The 13,669-nt window shown below is 38.2% G+C and overlaps 1 protein-coding gene across 4 annotated transcripts in view; it reads right to left on the minus strand.

The window, feature by feature from the left end:
- Positions 1–1,665: 1,665 nt before the first annotated feature.
- Positions 1,666–13,669, minus strand: part of RBMS1 (RNA binding motif single stranded interacting protein 1) — a gene marked incomplete at both ends in the record, with an annotated part of 207,814 nt that continues 195,810 nt past the window's right edge. For 2 of the 4 annotated variants that reach the window (XM_084252916.1, XM_084252917.1), the window contains 7 exons: positions 1,666–1,743; positions 3,010–3,090; positions 4,206–4,316; positions 7,141–7,191; positions 10,583–10,676; positions 10,804–10,853; positions 12,057–12,163. In XM_084252916.1, coding sequence (XP_084109042.1) covers positions 1,666–1,743; positions 3,010–3,090; positions 4,206–4,316; positions 7,141–7,191; positions 10,583–10,676; positions 10,804–10,853; positions 12,057–12,163 — 572 coding nt within the window. Of the gene's footprint in view, positions 1,744–3,009; positions 3,091–4,205; positions 4,317–7,140; positions 7,192–8,060; positions 8,109–10,582; positions 10,677–10,803; positions 10,854–12,047; positions 12,164–13,669 lie in introns of all 4 variants that reach the window. The other 2 variants (XM_084252914.1, XM_084252915.1) reach the window with 2 other exon arrangements.

A 13,669-nucleotide genomic window follows, 5' to 3' on the forward strand; every position in this document is an offset into this window, starting at 1 on the left:
AACTATCAGAGGAAACTGTTGGCATACAGCCTTACAAACAATTTACCCTATTAAAAGTTCCCCAGTCAGAAAATGTGTTTCACACAAAACATTTTTTCCCTTCTTGCATTTTACTACCTTACACATTATGTGAAAAATCATTAAAAACACCTACTACATATTTAAAAAAGCCAAAATTTCAGCAACTTTTATTGACTATCTTTTAAAAGCCCTATGCTGCTGTTTTACAAGGCATAATAGACCAGCTCATTTGGTCAAAGCATTCTACATCATTAGTTTGAACTAACTTTTACTGAAACAGCTACAGCATCAAAAGAGTTAAGGCAAATTGGAATTCATAGAAAAGGATAAGACACTTCACACTACGTTGAAAGAAAGACCGAAAGCTAAGGAAAGAGACACTGACGGCAACACTGAATTACAGCAACACTCGCACTGCAAGCACAGAATACCATGATGAAGTCGGACTATTGAAACTTCGGAAAGCCCATTTCATACAGCTGAGAAAAACACAAATTAAACACAAATTGAACAAAACCACAAAAATCCGGTCATGCACTTAGATAAGTCTTCATGGTCTTTGTGCATACCCAGAAAATTGAAGTTTTCTTTTTCTTTTTTTCTTTTTTTTTTCCTTTTTTTCCTTTTTTGCGTCATAACATTTGATAAAAATCTTTTGTTTTTGTTTTTTGTTTTTTTTTTTTTACTAAAATAAACCTGTTCAGGGGAACAGCTACTAGATGAATTTAAGGGTTTTATGCACCTTATAGAACTTATAGCAAAAATAGTTTTAGTTGATTTCATTATAAATAATGTTTTCAAGAACCTGTGCAAAACTGTCAATAATTTCCTAAAGCACAATTGATCAGAAAAATCCATGATTGTTCAGCCTTCACACCCTTCTTCATGTAAGAACACCCTTCTGTACATCTGGAAGAGAAAAATGAAAGACAGACGCTTTTGTGCATTTGGTATAAACCACCGTAGAGCTCTGTAGTGTCTTTTTCGCGTTAGAGAGAGCATGTGTTTGAAAGGCTGTGTTTGTAAGTGGTGGTAGCCCACTAAGTGAAAGCCATCTAGAACCCTGGTGTTCTAAGTTCTACACAGTCATTTTAATGAAATTCGCATGGTAAAGTGAAAAGATTTCAGATTTGTGGTTCAGTGAGACCATCAAATGCAAATCTAAGATCTCTCAATCTAAAAATACTGACATTAAATTCATAGTCAAGTTACTGCTACTCTTGTAATGCTGGATTAAGCAGTAACATATGCTGTATTTCCTTCAGTTTCTAAGTCTTACAGCAATATACTACAGGATTATTGTCCTACATTATACTGTATTTGCACTGTATTTATACTGTACTGTTGGGCAAATTTGGTACCTGGTATTTTTTGATATGTTACAGATTTGGGGAAGCTGGAGCGGGGGAGAATAAATATACAAGTGACTTCAACATAGGGCACTGTTTGTGTCTGGACAGATACTTAATCTGCAAATCCACAAAGTTACTGATTTTAACATTTCTGTAATTTTGGATTCCTTGAATGTGATTAAGGCAGTGTGGCCAAATTTTATTCTTCTAAGGACCATTTTGATACAAGGTTCATAGACTTTTTTCGACTCGAGCCCCACAATTATGGAAACCTTTCCCTCATACCTCACAGTTACTTATTGGGTTGAAAGGTATATGGAGAATGGTCATTAGACGTCTCTACAGCCACCTGCTGCTGACCACTTGCCTCCTACAATAAAGCATAACAGATGAGACGTGAGCAATGAAATCCAAACTCTACCACCGAGGTCTGACTGAGTCCACATCTGTATTCCACATCTTAAAAACAAACACTCTTTAAAAGCAATTTTTAATGTCATTTTGAGTTTTCAATACTCCCCAAGGAATAAAAATGTCTGAGAGACCCAAAGAATTGCCCCTGCCCCCAGATTTAAGTTTTGCCTATTCATACCAAGCTACAGTTTATCAAACAAACCTCTTATCCCTTGGGACCAGATCCAATTTGGAATTCAGTATTTTCAGACTTTAGAATCTGAAGTATGGTACGCATATGCTGTTTATCACAGGACAGCCCCAGTGGGATCGAGAGCTGTACCTCACAATCAAACACATTAACAGGTCTACACTGAAAGGCATAAATACACACAGTAAGTGTTTTACAGCAGTTTTGGTTAGGTCTTGCTACAGCTCAGGCATTTTGGTGAAGTAGAGAGAATTTTTATTTTCAATTTTTGTGTTGCAGAACTGCAGATAAGTTCATTGTGTGTCCTGGCAACTGTCACTGTCAATAATTGCTCAACTATAAATTAGACGAAAACAAAACCCTTCCAAAAGTCCAGCCAGTATCCAATGGTACTTTCTGGCATCTAAACCTACTTGATTCTGCCTAGCAGGTGGGATTAACTGGGTTTATACATTTCCTTGGAATTCTGAGGCCCCTTTGTGAGAAAATGCTATGCTTTCTGTCCAATATTAATTCAAATGTCAGACTTCTTCCATAACAAGTACTAAAAGTTATTTAATTACATTAACAGTCTCTGTAAAAACAGGGTACAATTTGTTCCTCATCCCTGTTAAGGTTTTAAAACATAAGTTTTCCCCAAATATCTTAATTATAACTGATATCTTTCTGTACCTATTACTATATTATCTGGTACTGGGATTGCAAACTCCAGCTTTATTTTAATTTGCCTGCAAGTATCATTTTACAAAAGAAAATATAGGGCCTTGAAGGGGTCTGAAGTGTGCTACAAGCTTGGAAAAGCTTTCTGGAGGTCTTGGGCCTACATGTCTCTGTGCTAATTTGTATGCAGAGGGGTGTATTTTAAGTTGAAAATAACTCTTACATAATGTTCCTTTCTAAACTCAATTCTTTATGCGAATTTATTCAAAATTTCTTTGGGAATGTGAATGACTTTCCTTTTGAGTTGTATTTAGTTTACCCATTTCTGAAACTACCCATTGCCAGAACTGTCTCTGGATGGTCGGTACCAACCTCCACGGGCACGGTCGTCGTCTGCACGTGTGTGTACTGTGGCAGGTAGGCGCCTTGCATAGCTGAGGTTGCAGGCATGTACTGGAAAGAAGAAGGAGGTCAGGATGGGCAGTGACAAGGCACACACGACTCTAAGTGCTTGGGGAATTTTCAGAGGGGATGGAAAGTGTTTGGAAGTCTCCATGCAGAACTTCATAGAGGCTACCTCAGAGGTTAATTAGTGCATGTAAATTTATCAAATAGAAAGCAAAAGGAATGTTTTCTACTGGCTGAATCTTTCAAGCTAAAGTCCTACCTTTTTTGGGATTTCCCAACAAAGCAGCACATGGGTGAAGATTGAGGTTTCTCATCCTCGCTAATTCAGTATTACTTAATGCTATTTTAAAAGCTCTCTCCTCAAAGGACCTCATTATTTTCCAGTATCCCCCCGAATGTGTGTCTAGAATTGTTTCCACAGGTAGAGCTCCAAGGGGTAAATGACTTATTAGATCTCTAACAGGTCACTGCAGAATAGGAAATGGCCCCCTGCTTTCCTGATGTGCCAGTCATTCTTTTCCAAAAGCAAGAGTGCTTTCTAGTCGATCTCATTAGATGTGTGTGGCTCTGACTTAGCCTTCACAGGAAACTGCTGCTGGTTTGTAGGGTAAGAGGGGAAAACACACTACCCCTTGTTCTTTTAAACCATGACAGATAGAACTGGAACGAAAAGCCTGTGGCCACTTATCCAAAAGCTCAGCACATCAAGCCTGGCAGTTAATCTGTACCGTACTATGTCCTATCAACTCAACCTCCGTAATCAGTCCCTTGGACTTTGGGGAAATAAGTCAATGCCAAGACCATGATTCAAAGCCCCTAAATTCCACTGGAGGAAGAATAAGTGACCAACATGTATTACTTTTGTTTCACAAAACAAGACTGGCTACGGAGGCAATGAATGACATTGGGTATTAGAGTTGGGTGGCTTTATGTGTAGGTTGCTATGTTCTGGTAAAGGAGAGGTAAAACTAAAATAGGTTTTTAGTTCATCAATTAACCCCAAAATATTGGTGTATTCACTATGTAGAAGATAATGTGGGAGCGAAAGGGGATCAGACAGACTCTTTGACATCATAGAGCCTGTAATTTGATAGGGAAGACACAGCCTGCATTCATTTACCCTCCTCTGCCAAGACATTTGATATTAATTTGCCACCTACTGTTCCGGTGCTGCCAAGTGACAGATGACTCATCTGCTGGGCCAGAGGGCTGATCATAGATGTGGGCTGTAGTGACATGGTGTGCTCCATTGAGGGAGTTAACACGGCACCCTGAGGAGTTAGAGACAAGAGCGACATAAGACAGAGAGAGGGAGGAAGATTCTATAATCCTCTTTCACAAAAGAATGGCCTTAGTTTGTTCAGAAATGTGAAGCAAAAATAACCTCCCATAAACTTGCAAAAGGTATCATAAATTACTTCTCAAAAAAATCTTATAGGTTGTTTTTCCTGAGACTTTAACAGAACATGAGGGAAAATTATCATCTTGGCACTCACTGCACAGAAATCCCTCTGTCTAATAGCTCTTCACCTTCACTTTCGGATAGAGCAACTTACTCCAGCAGGAGGAGCTATAATAGCAAGTGCGGACTATTTTTGGCTAGCTGGGCTACAGAATGCTTTCTTAAATTTTGTTTTTAAAATAAATGACAGCTGATGTTTTATGTAGTCACAAAAACAAACTACACTGAATATTATAAATACAGTGCTTTGTTTAGAAATGTTCTGTACAGAGAGATACGTGATTCAAGATCAGGCTGATAGGATCAAGATTACAATCTTCATTCACTTCGTGATTATCAGAACTTAAAAGTACATGTTGGCGCCAGGGGAGGGAGGCAGAGCCAGGTTAAGATCAATAAAACTATTTCAGATCTTTTGATTTCATTTAAAAAATTCTGGTTATTAACAGCATCAATAAAATTACATATAGTTAAAAAAACAGAAAAGAGGGGTGAAAAACAAATCACCCATAATTGGCTTCCATAATATATCTCCATTAGGATTCTACCACCCAGATTGAGCTTTAACATACTTTTATCTAGTTGCAACCAGAATACATAAACAATTTCATATTGTGGGTTTTTGCTTTTAACTTAAAATTCGATTAGAGATTATCTAACGCTGCATAGCCATCATTACCGTCATTGGTAATGATTACACTGCGGTACGGTGATTATGTAAATTGAAATTAACTATTTCTGGATTTCTGCATTTTTCTCTAATTTAGCCTATTTGATATGCTTATGAGTTATACCATTCCTCTCACTTTTGCAGTCACCCAAGGATGTAGTTTATATTTGACGCATGTTACAAGTATTTATATTTTTGGTATCACTGTACAAGACTTATCCCCTAACTACACTGTAACTTCCTGATAAATGAGATGTATAGTTAAGGGTACAGATTGGTGTCCAGGCACATTAATTCTACATGCAGGCATTTTTAAATCTGGGAAGGAAAAAGGAACAACTTCTCAGGAACCCTCTGGACACACTTCTGTCTCCTCAAAGGTGTTAAACTGACATATCAGATACATACAGCCCTTGTCTCTGAGTCCCCCCAAAAGATACCAGAAATAGTTTGTTTTAACACATTCCATAAGAAAAATTTTCTTTTTATATTTTTAATGTGCATCATCAAAAAGTGCGTGGTAACACGGAAATGACTCAGAAGCTCAAATTGGTATGAAGGAGTTCCCTGCTCCTTTTTCTCATTTGTGTGTAGGAGTAACTGTACTAGGAAGCCCCTAAATGAAATGTGGGCTGATTTATAGGATGGTACAATGTACCAGGACACAGATTGCCATAAGCATGTGTACATGTAGATGCAAGGATGTGTGAACAGACAGACACACAAACATCATTAGAGGGCTCGTCACCTGTAATATCACTTAAATGTGTTTTACCTGCTTCAAGGTCATCTCAACAACTTCCTATGCAGGACTTGTCCCTGGAATGCTGTTTCCTACACGTGATCTTACATTGCTTAGTGTCCTCTTTGTTGTCCTGGGAGAAACTCCTGCCTCATCTAAAGGGCCAGGAGCAGTGGTTTTTTTTTTTTTTTTTTTTAAGATTTATTTATTTTTATACAAGAGCTAGGGTACAGGCCAGAGGCGTGGTAGGGTGAGACAGAACAGGGAGCAGAACAGGCAGACGACCAAAATACACTGCTGAGGGGAGCAGTGGGCAAGACAGGAAAGGTCTGCCGTGCCATGTGGGAATCTCCCTGGCTGGCCGGGAATTGAACCTGCTCTGCAGAGGCTGTGGACAGCTTCACAGCACTGCGCTCAACCCTCTGCGCCACCAGGGAGGCCCAGGAGTGGTGTGCTTTTTCATAGGCAAGTGATCTGTTTTCATATGAACTGTACTAACAAGGATTTCTATTTTCCATTAGTTACTAAAAAGTTTTGGGCAGAATTTGTGGTCTTACGGACAGCATGTAGGTCATTTGCATTGGGCATTCTTACCTTTACTTGTGATTTTGTTCTCTACCTTTACTTTTCAACTCTCTAAAACTCCTGTTTTTGATGAACTGGATTTTATGTGTCTTTGATAAAGTATACTAAATATAATAGTACCCAGTAAGTATAATGCAATTAACAAAATGTAATATATGTAAGTACAACAAATGCTCATGTCACCAAAGAAATCACGTTATTTACCAACGACATTAGTACTTTAGTACTGATACTCTTTATAGAGAGGCTAAGTAAAATTGATGAAAATGTCTAGCTCAATTTTGAATATTTGCATTAGAGTGTAAAATAAGAAGCTGTTTCATTCCAAATATTGTTAAAAATTTAGCCACTCAATTGAATGATCACAGAACTGGTAAGAAAAATGGTGTTCTGCCTCAAATATCATGCATTTTAAGTTCTTACTGTATGCAAATTTAACTGAATGTCAATCTTTTAAGATAAGGGTAAGTGGAAGTTTTGTGATGTAGTTGTACGTGCTCTCATATTTCATGCTCAAAATTTTCCAAGTACTATACCAACTTTAACAGGGTTTTAGGCCAGCGAATGGGGTTTTTTTTTAAACATATATACATAACTTACTTGCAAACCAAAAAGCCATTTAGATGAAAAACTTACGGGGTGCTGTAGGATATATGGTTGAGGTTGCATCCAAGAAGGACTTTGCACCTGGAAAAGGGAGGATTTTGAAAGACACATTGATTTCCACTGGAATGCTACCTATTTTTCTAGAACTCTTTTAATCATGTTAAAATCTACAGAAGGAAAATAAGGAAACAATACTATCAATGATTAAAAAGATGAAGGCAGTTAGAGTTCTTGGTAAACTGGTCACTCTGAATAAGATGAAATGATCATTTAAAACCAAGTTTCATTTGCCCACTCAAAAAATATTTACTGAGTATCAGGCACCAAAGAGAAAAAAAGCAAGTAAGATATGGGGAATAAGGTACAAGGCCCCACCCTCAACATATTTACTTCTAAGCATGTGAAAACTCAAATAGTGGAAAGTGCTATAATCAAGGTATGAAGTAGGCACTTAAAGAATACAGACGAATGAGAATTAATTGCAGCACATCTTATCACAAACTAATCCTTAAAATATGTGCTTATTTAGAAAGAACAACCAATGTCTTTGATATCCAGGACATTAGGTTTCAAAAATCTTATCTGGTGGTGAACAATTTCTACTTAGTGTGGAAAATAGAAATCTGAAATTCAGGTGTAGGAAACTAAACTTTAGTAACCATATCTTGACATCTACAGTCAAAAGGGCATCCATCCAAACAGCAGACCCTCTGGATTGAGAAATAAGTTGTGAGAGTCAGGTTCTGTGGCAGGAAAGAAGCAGGTGCAGTCTGCCACTCAAAGAGAAAAAAGTATTAGTCCATTTCATGATGCCCAGAGCTTTCCTGAGACTGAAATTTTAAAATAAGTCAACAAAACTCTCCTGTAGCTTATCCCCTAATGTTAACTTGAAAGGTTCTATAGAGAGGATATGGGGAAGAGTCATGGGGGAAGAATGTATTGTGATTTACCTTGATAGCAGAGCCCCGATACTTGTTTTCTCTGGTTTCCTTTGCCACCTAAGGCAGACCAAAGTTAAGTGCTTCTGCCTTGTTAACATTTCAGTTATCTGGACTGCAGCCTTTCCCCATTGGGGTATTGGTGTTTTCTTGCAGATGCCAATTTCTCAAATCCAATTGTATAAGCGTATGGTGGTTTAGCGGAGAAAGGCCCACTCCAACAAGAGTGCAAGGCCTTCGCTGAATGAATTAGGGGAGAGAGCAGCTCCCTAGAGACCCCAATTTTGGCCAGATGCTCCCATTTTTTGAAATGCGTTTTAGTGATCTTAATAATCTAACAGCTTATAGAATTATGGGGTTAGGGAGCTAAGATGTCTGATCCAATTTTCTTTCTTAAGCAGCAAATTAGCTGCAGTTAATTTCTTTTCCTCAATTTTCCCTAACTATAAAATGGGAATAATAATCTGTGTTCTATGAACTATTGTCTCATCACTCTTTTGGGTCATGGCTCCCTTGAACACCTGATGAAAGAAACAGACCTACCTTCCTGCCCTTACTGCCCCCCCCCAACTAATTGCACACAGACAAGCAACATTTTGCAAACAATTTAGGGGAATCACAGGCCATTTAAAAGTTCACCTGCTCCCCCTACCAGGTCCCTGACCTTAGAGGGTTAGGAATTAGTCTTAAAGATTATGGTACTGCTTGTCAGACAAATAGAATGAAAGGTCACGTCTCTGAGAATTTAAGTTTAAGTCCATAAAAACTCAGGCCTCTGAGATTAAATGTTTCCAGTTAATATAATCATCTATTACCAACACTAGCTTCCGAACTTTTTTTTAATTCTATGAAATAATTCCATGACCAAAATGCTCACTGCTTTTATAGTAAAGAGGGAAAAGAGGTGGTGGGGAGATGCCATTAATAGCTATAGTATCTATAGCAGCATACATTTCAAGTTAATATGCACAATTTTTTGCCTGAAACTAAGCTTACTTTATCCTCTTTTTAGTGATACACATAAAAGGTGAAGGTTCCAAGTTCAGATGGTTAAGAAAGGAGACTACCTCTCATTGTCAGATACAGGAATTGTTAATACAGGAAAATGCACTAGCGCAGATCTCACTGAGTCTTACACAAGCAAGGAAAACACAGAAATCTTAAGTCCAAAATAATTAAAGGGGCTTTTAATGAGTGAATACTATGCCCAGCAGACTGAAGCACCAGCATAAGTAACATAAGGACCCAGAGAGAAAAACGGAAACTAGCGACAACTTGGGGAAAGGAGGAGAAAAGAACCTAACAGCTGAGGGAGGTTGTGAACATTACTTTAAGACTTTAGTTTTAGTACATTTGAACACTTCTTGTCTTGGTTTTTCCAAGCACCTTTTATGTTTTTAGACAGAATCACCTTTATGATATGGCTTATGTTGACCAATCCATTATTTTAAAAATATAATGAATATACTTATTTGTCAGCTAATCCTGCATATATTAATGATAATCATACCTAACATTCATTGAGTGCTAATGATAGGCCAGATACTAAGCTGAGCTCTTTACATAATCTTAGTTTGTTCTTATTACAAGTTTGAGATAGAAACTATTATTATCCCCATTTTAAAGATGAGGAAACTGAGGCTTACAGAAGTAAAATAACCTAGATATTAAATATTGTAGTCCCCTAACCCCAGAAATTAAAGGTATCACAACTAATTCAATTGTTTTAAAAACAAGAATACACAAAAGTTTAGTCACACAGGATCTCAACAGTCAATAAAAGAGAACTACATCCCCACATGTCTGTAATTGAACGCCATTAAATGTTCATGTCTGGGCCAAGCGGGAACCCTGCTAGAGGCACTCTGATACAGGAGGAGAAATGCATGTACACCACGGGGTTCATGGAAGATAGGAGCTAACCCTGCAATAAAACCAAATCAATATTATAACCAAGTGTTGAATGAGATTGTGATTCTAAGTTGGGAATTTAAGATAGTCTCCTCACAAAAAAAGCTAAAGAGGGAGAGAAGGGAGTTACCACCTTTTTTAATTTTAGTTTGCTCAAATCTCACTGTATTGCTCATTTGATGTTACCTAGGAGAGACATCTTTATTTACTAGCATGTTTACTTGCTCTTCCGTTAGTCCTTACTGATTGAATAAACATAGGTGAGGGTCAGGCCTACCCTGTATTTTACCTAGTGCCAATTCTCTCTAAATTTTACTTCTGGGACACATACTGTCCAACAGCAGGTCTTGTTGTGGAGGGAATATCTAGGTTTCATCTCAATTCTAAAATGTTGTTATTTCAAGGACGGACAACTGACAACCATTTGCCCTTGTTTTATATTCTCCTATACATAAAAGTAAATCGCTCTGTCCAATAAAAAGCAGCTTATACTAAATTGGTATCCAAGCTGCAAAAAAATTTGACTTAAGTTTCATTATAAATGTTCAAAATCTTAAGACACAAAAAATGTAGTAGTGCTTCATGGTTGGCAAATACTCTTGATGAATCCTAAAGGTACAAACCTGGTAGGCAGATACAGGAGACGCAATATAGGGTGTAATGGAAGTTTGAGTGATCATTCGGTTTGTAGCAATACTGTATGGTGAAGGATAAAATCTAGAACAAACACAAAAGCCTTTATTAAGTAATCCTTTAAGTAGAATAATTCATGGAACAAGCGTCTGATATTTTCCACCTTCACATGTCTCCCTCAAGCCATTATGTATTTATCTTAATAACATACCCGTTTTGTATAGCAGCTGTGGTTGGGTCATAAGTAAGTGTCATTCCAGCCTGTGGGAAAGAAAGAAATAGAAATATTTGTTTGCAAAAGGCATGATTTAAAAATTCCATTTCTTATATGGCAACATGAAATAGTGATAGTTTGGTAGCAATGCATAAAGTGGTCTGTTAGCCAAATATAATTAGAAATTCAATAGGAGAATCAAGCTCTAGATCTTCACTGTCCCATGCGGTAGTCACTAGTCATATGCAGATTATTTAAAATGAAGTGGAAAATTGAGACAGCATGGTAGCTGTCTTTCAAGTGCTCAAATAGCCATATGTGGCCAGAGGTTATCATTGTGCAGATTCCAGAACTACTGGATGACTTTCCCTAGACAGTCTTGAACTAGTATGCTACTTTAAAACAGCAACAACAAAAATTCACTGAAAATAAATGCAGGGAAACAGAGATCTAAATTTTCATTAAGAAACTGAGTTAAAAAAAAAAACAAAAAAAAAAAACAACAAACTAGGCTGAAAAAAATACCCCTCTACGATAAACATACTGTTTATTTTAGTGATAGTATTTAGGATGATCTCTGAATAATTAAATGTGGAAATCCCTTTAAGAAATCATGATAGTGGGCCTCCCCTGCTGGCGCAGCGGTTGAGCGCTGGGCTGCGAAGCTGCCCGCAGCCTCTGCAGCGCCAGTTCGATCCCTGGCCACCAGCAAGAGTCCCACATGGCATGCAGACCTCTCCTGCCGGGCCCGCTGCTCCCTTCAGCACTGCATTTCTTCATCAGTCTGCCTGTTCTGTTCCCTGCTCTGGCTCTGGTGAATTCTCTCACCCTCCCGCACTTCCGACTGTATCCAGTGCTTGTATAAATAAATAAATAAATCTTTAAAAAAAAAAAAAAAAGATAGCTTTAAAAAAAACAAATCAATCTAAAGAAAAAAAGAAACCATGATAGTAAAAAAACAACAAAAAAACTGGTTTCTTACAGAAATTTAAAATTCTGTTACTTCATGTATAACTTACTGGTAAACAGATATTTGTACATTCTGCCAATGTATCTAGAGAGTCATCACTCTCAGCACCATATTCAGTGGGGAAAAAATTCACTTCACAATATTTCAGTCATATTGTATCAGCAGGAGGCTCAATCCTGGGACTCTTTTGGAAGTGTGGCCCCAAATCAAGGTGCACTTGAGATACTACTAAGCTGACACACCCACACTGAAGTTTCAAGGAAGGACTTACAAGTCTCACCTCTCCTTCTCTATGCCATGGCCTTCCATTAGGGATGTATTTGTTTGGGTTCTGTCTCTTCTTCTGCCCTCCGTCCGCAAACTTACACAATAAAGGTTCTGTAGGAGCTGAATAAATACGGAGAAATAACAAACCAAAGTTAGAGGTATGTGCAGGTGACCAAATGTAATTGAATTTCTTAATGGGAGCGGTGTTAGTGCTATACATGCATTCATAGAACACTTTAAGGCAAAGGTTTATTCAGACCATTATGATTCACTGGTGAAAGAGAAAGTACAGACAATATATTAGTTATTATTTTCAGACCATAATGAAAACATTCAAAGAGCTATTCTAAATCTTCAGGTTCACTTCTTTAAGTGTTGATATACTTTACATGCTGGGCCTAATTCTGCCTCTCCAAATTTTCAAATGTAAATAGGATGGTGTGGTCCTTCCCTCCCCCAATTCAAAATGCTTCAACAGCATCCCATTATCATTCCTCAGCAAGTGCCTTCATGAGCCCCCCCCCCCCCCGAAAACAAGTACCCCCATACAGTATTTATTTTTTTAAAGATTTATTTATTTATTTAATTTATACAAGCACTGGGTACAGTCAGAAGTGCAGGAGGGTGAGAGAATTCACCAGAGCGGGGAGCAGAGCAGGCAGAAGGACCGAAGTACACTGTTGAGGGGAGCAGCGGGCGGCAGGAGAGGTCTGCGCGCCTTGTGGGACCCTCCTCCGGTGGCCGGAGAGCAGCCGGGGATCGAACCGGCGCTGCAGAGGCTGCGGGCAGCTTCACAACCCAGTGCTCAACCGCTGCGCCACCGGGGAGGCCCTGGTACATTATTTTTATTCACAGCCTTTATCAACAATCCGTGATCATGGTGATCTGTCTGTAGTTGTCTCCTGCTCCAAAGGGTAGGCTCCTTAGACAGTAACTCTGCTCCTGTTCATCATTCTCCCAGTACCATGGTTCTAGCACCTTGTAGGGGCTCAGTATCTCTTGGTTGAATCAATGACAGTATCTCTTGGTTGAATCAATGAATGCACAGAAATAGTTCTCATTTTTTATTTTTGGCATACAGCATTGGAGATGAATGTTCTAAGAAAGCTGAAAAACCTGTGCACCTATTTAAAAGCTCATTTGTGCCTTTAATCATCTCACTTGGGGTTGTGATATTCTATATCCTTGTCATAAAATGAGCCAGAGAGCAACTCACGAAACTAACATAGACAAGCAAAAGATGCAGACTATCTTATAGGGATCCAGATCATTAGTTAAAACAAAGCAAGATGGAAAAAGGTTATGATATAGTAGGCCATCAATGACTTTGCTTTTCTATAGTGGTAACAGAGAATTCCAGAAAGTTTGTGTATTTCTGTTAATGTAATAAAGGCAGTCACACCTTCCTGTCTGGGTTCTCACATTCTGTCCTTTGTCTACTGTAGAACCATGATTACTACTTTCAAGTTCTGTTTCAAAGTTAAATAACCATGAAGAGAAAAATATTACTTGTAGAAAATTTACTCCTTTCTCCTTTGCTTCTTATTATCCTAATTCATCTCTTATTTTATATCACTATTACCCACCCACTAATGACAGGGTGGAAGCAATAATGCCTCTCAACAC

The sequence above is a fragment of the Talpa europaea genome (assembly GCF_964194135.1).
Source record: "Talpa europaea genome assembly, chromosome: 1".
Lineage (NCBI taxonomy): Eukaryota > Metazoa > Chordata > Mammalia > Eulipotyphla > Talpidae > Talpa > Talpa europaea.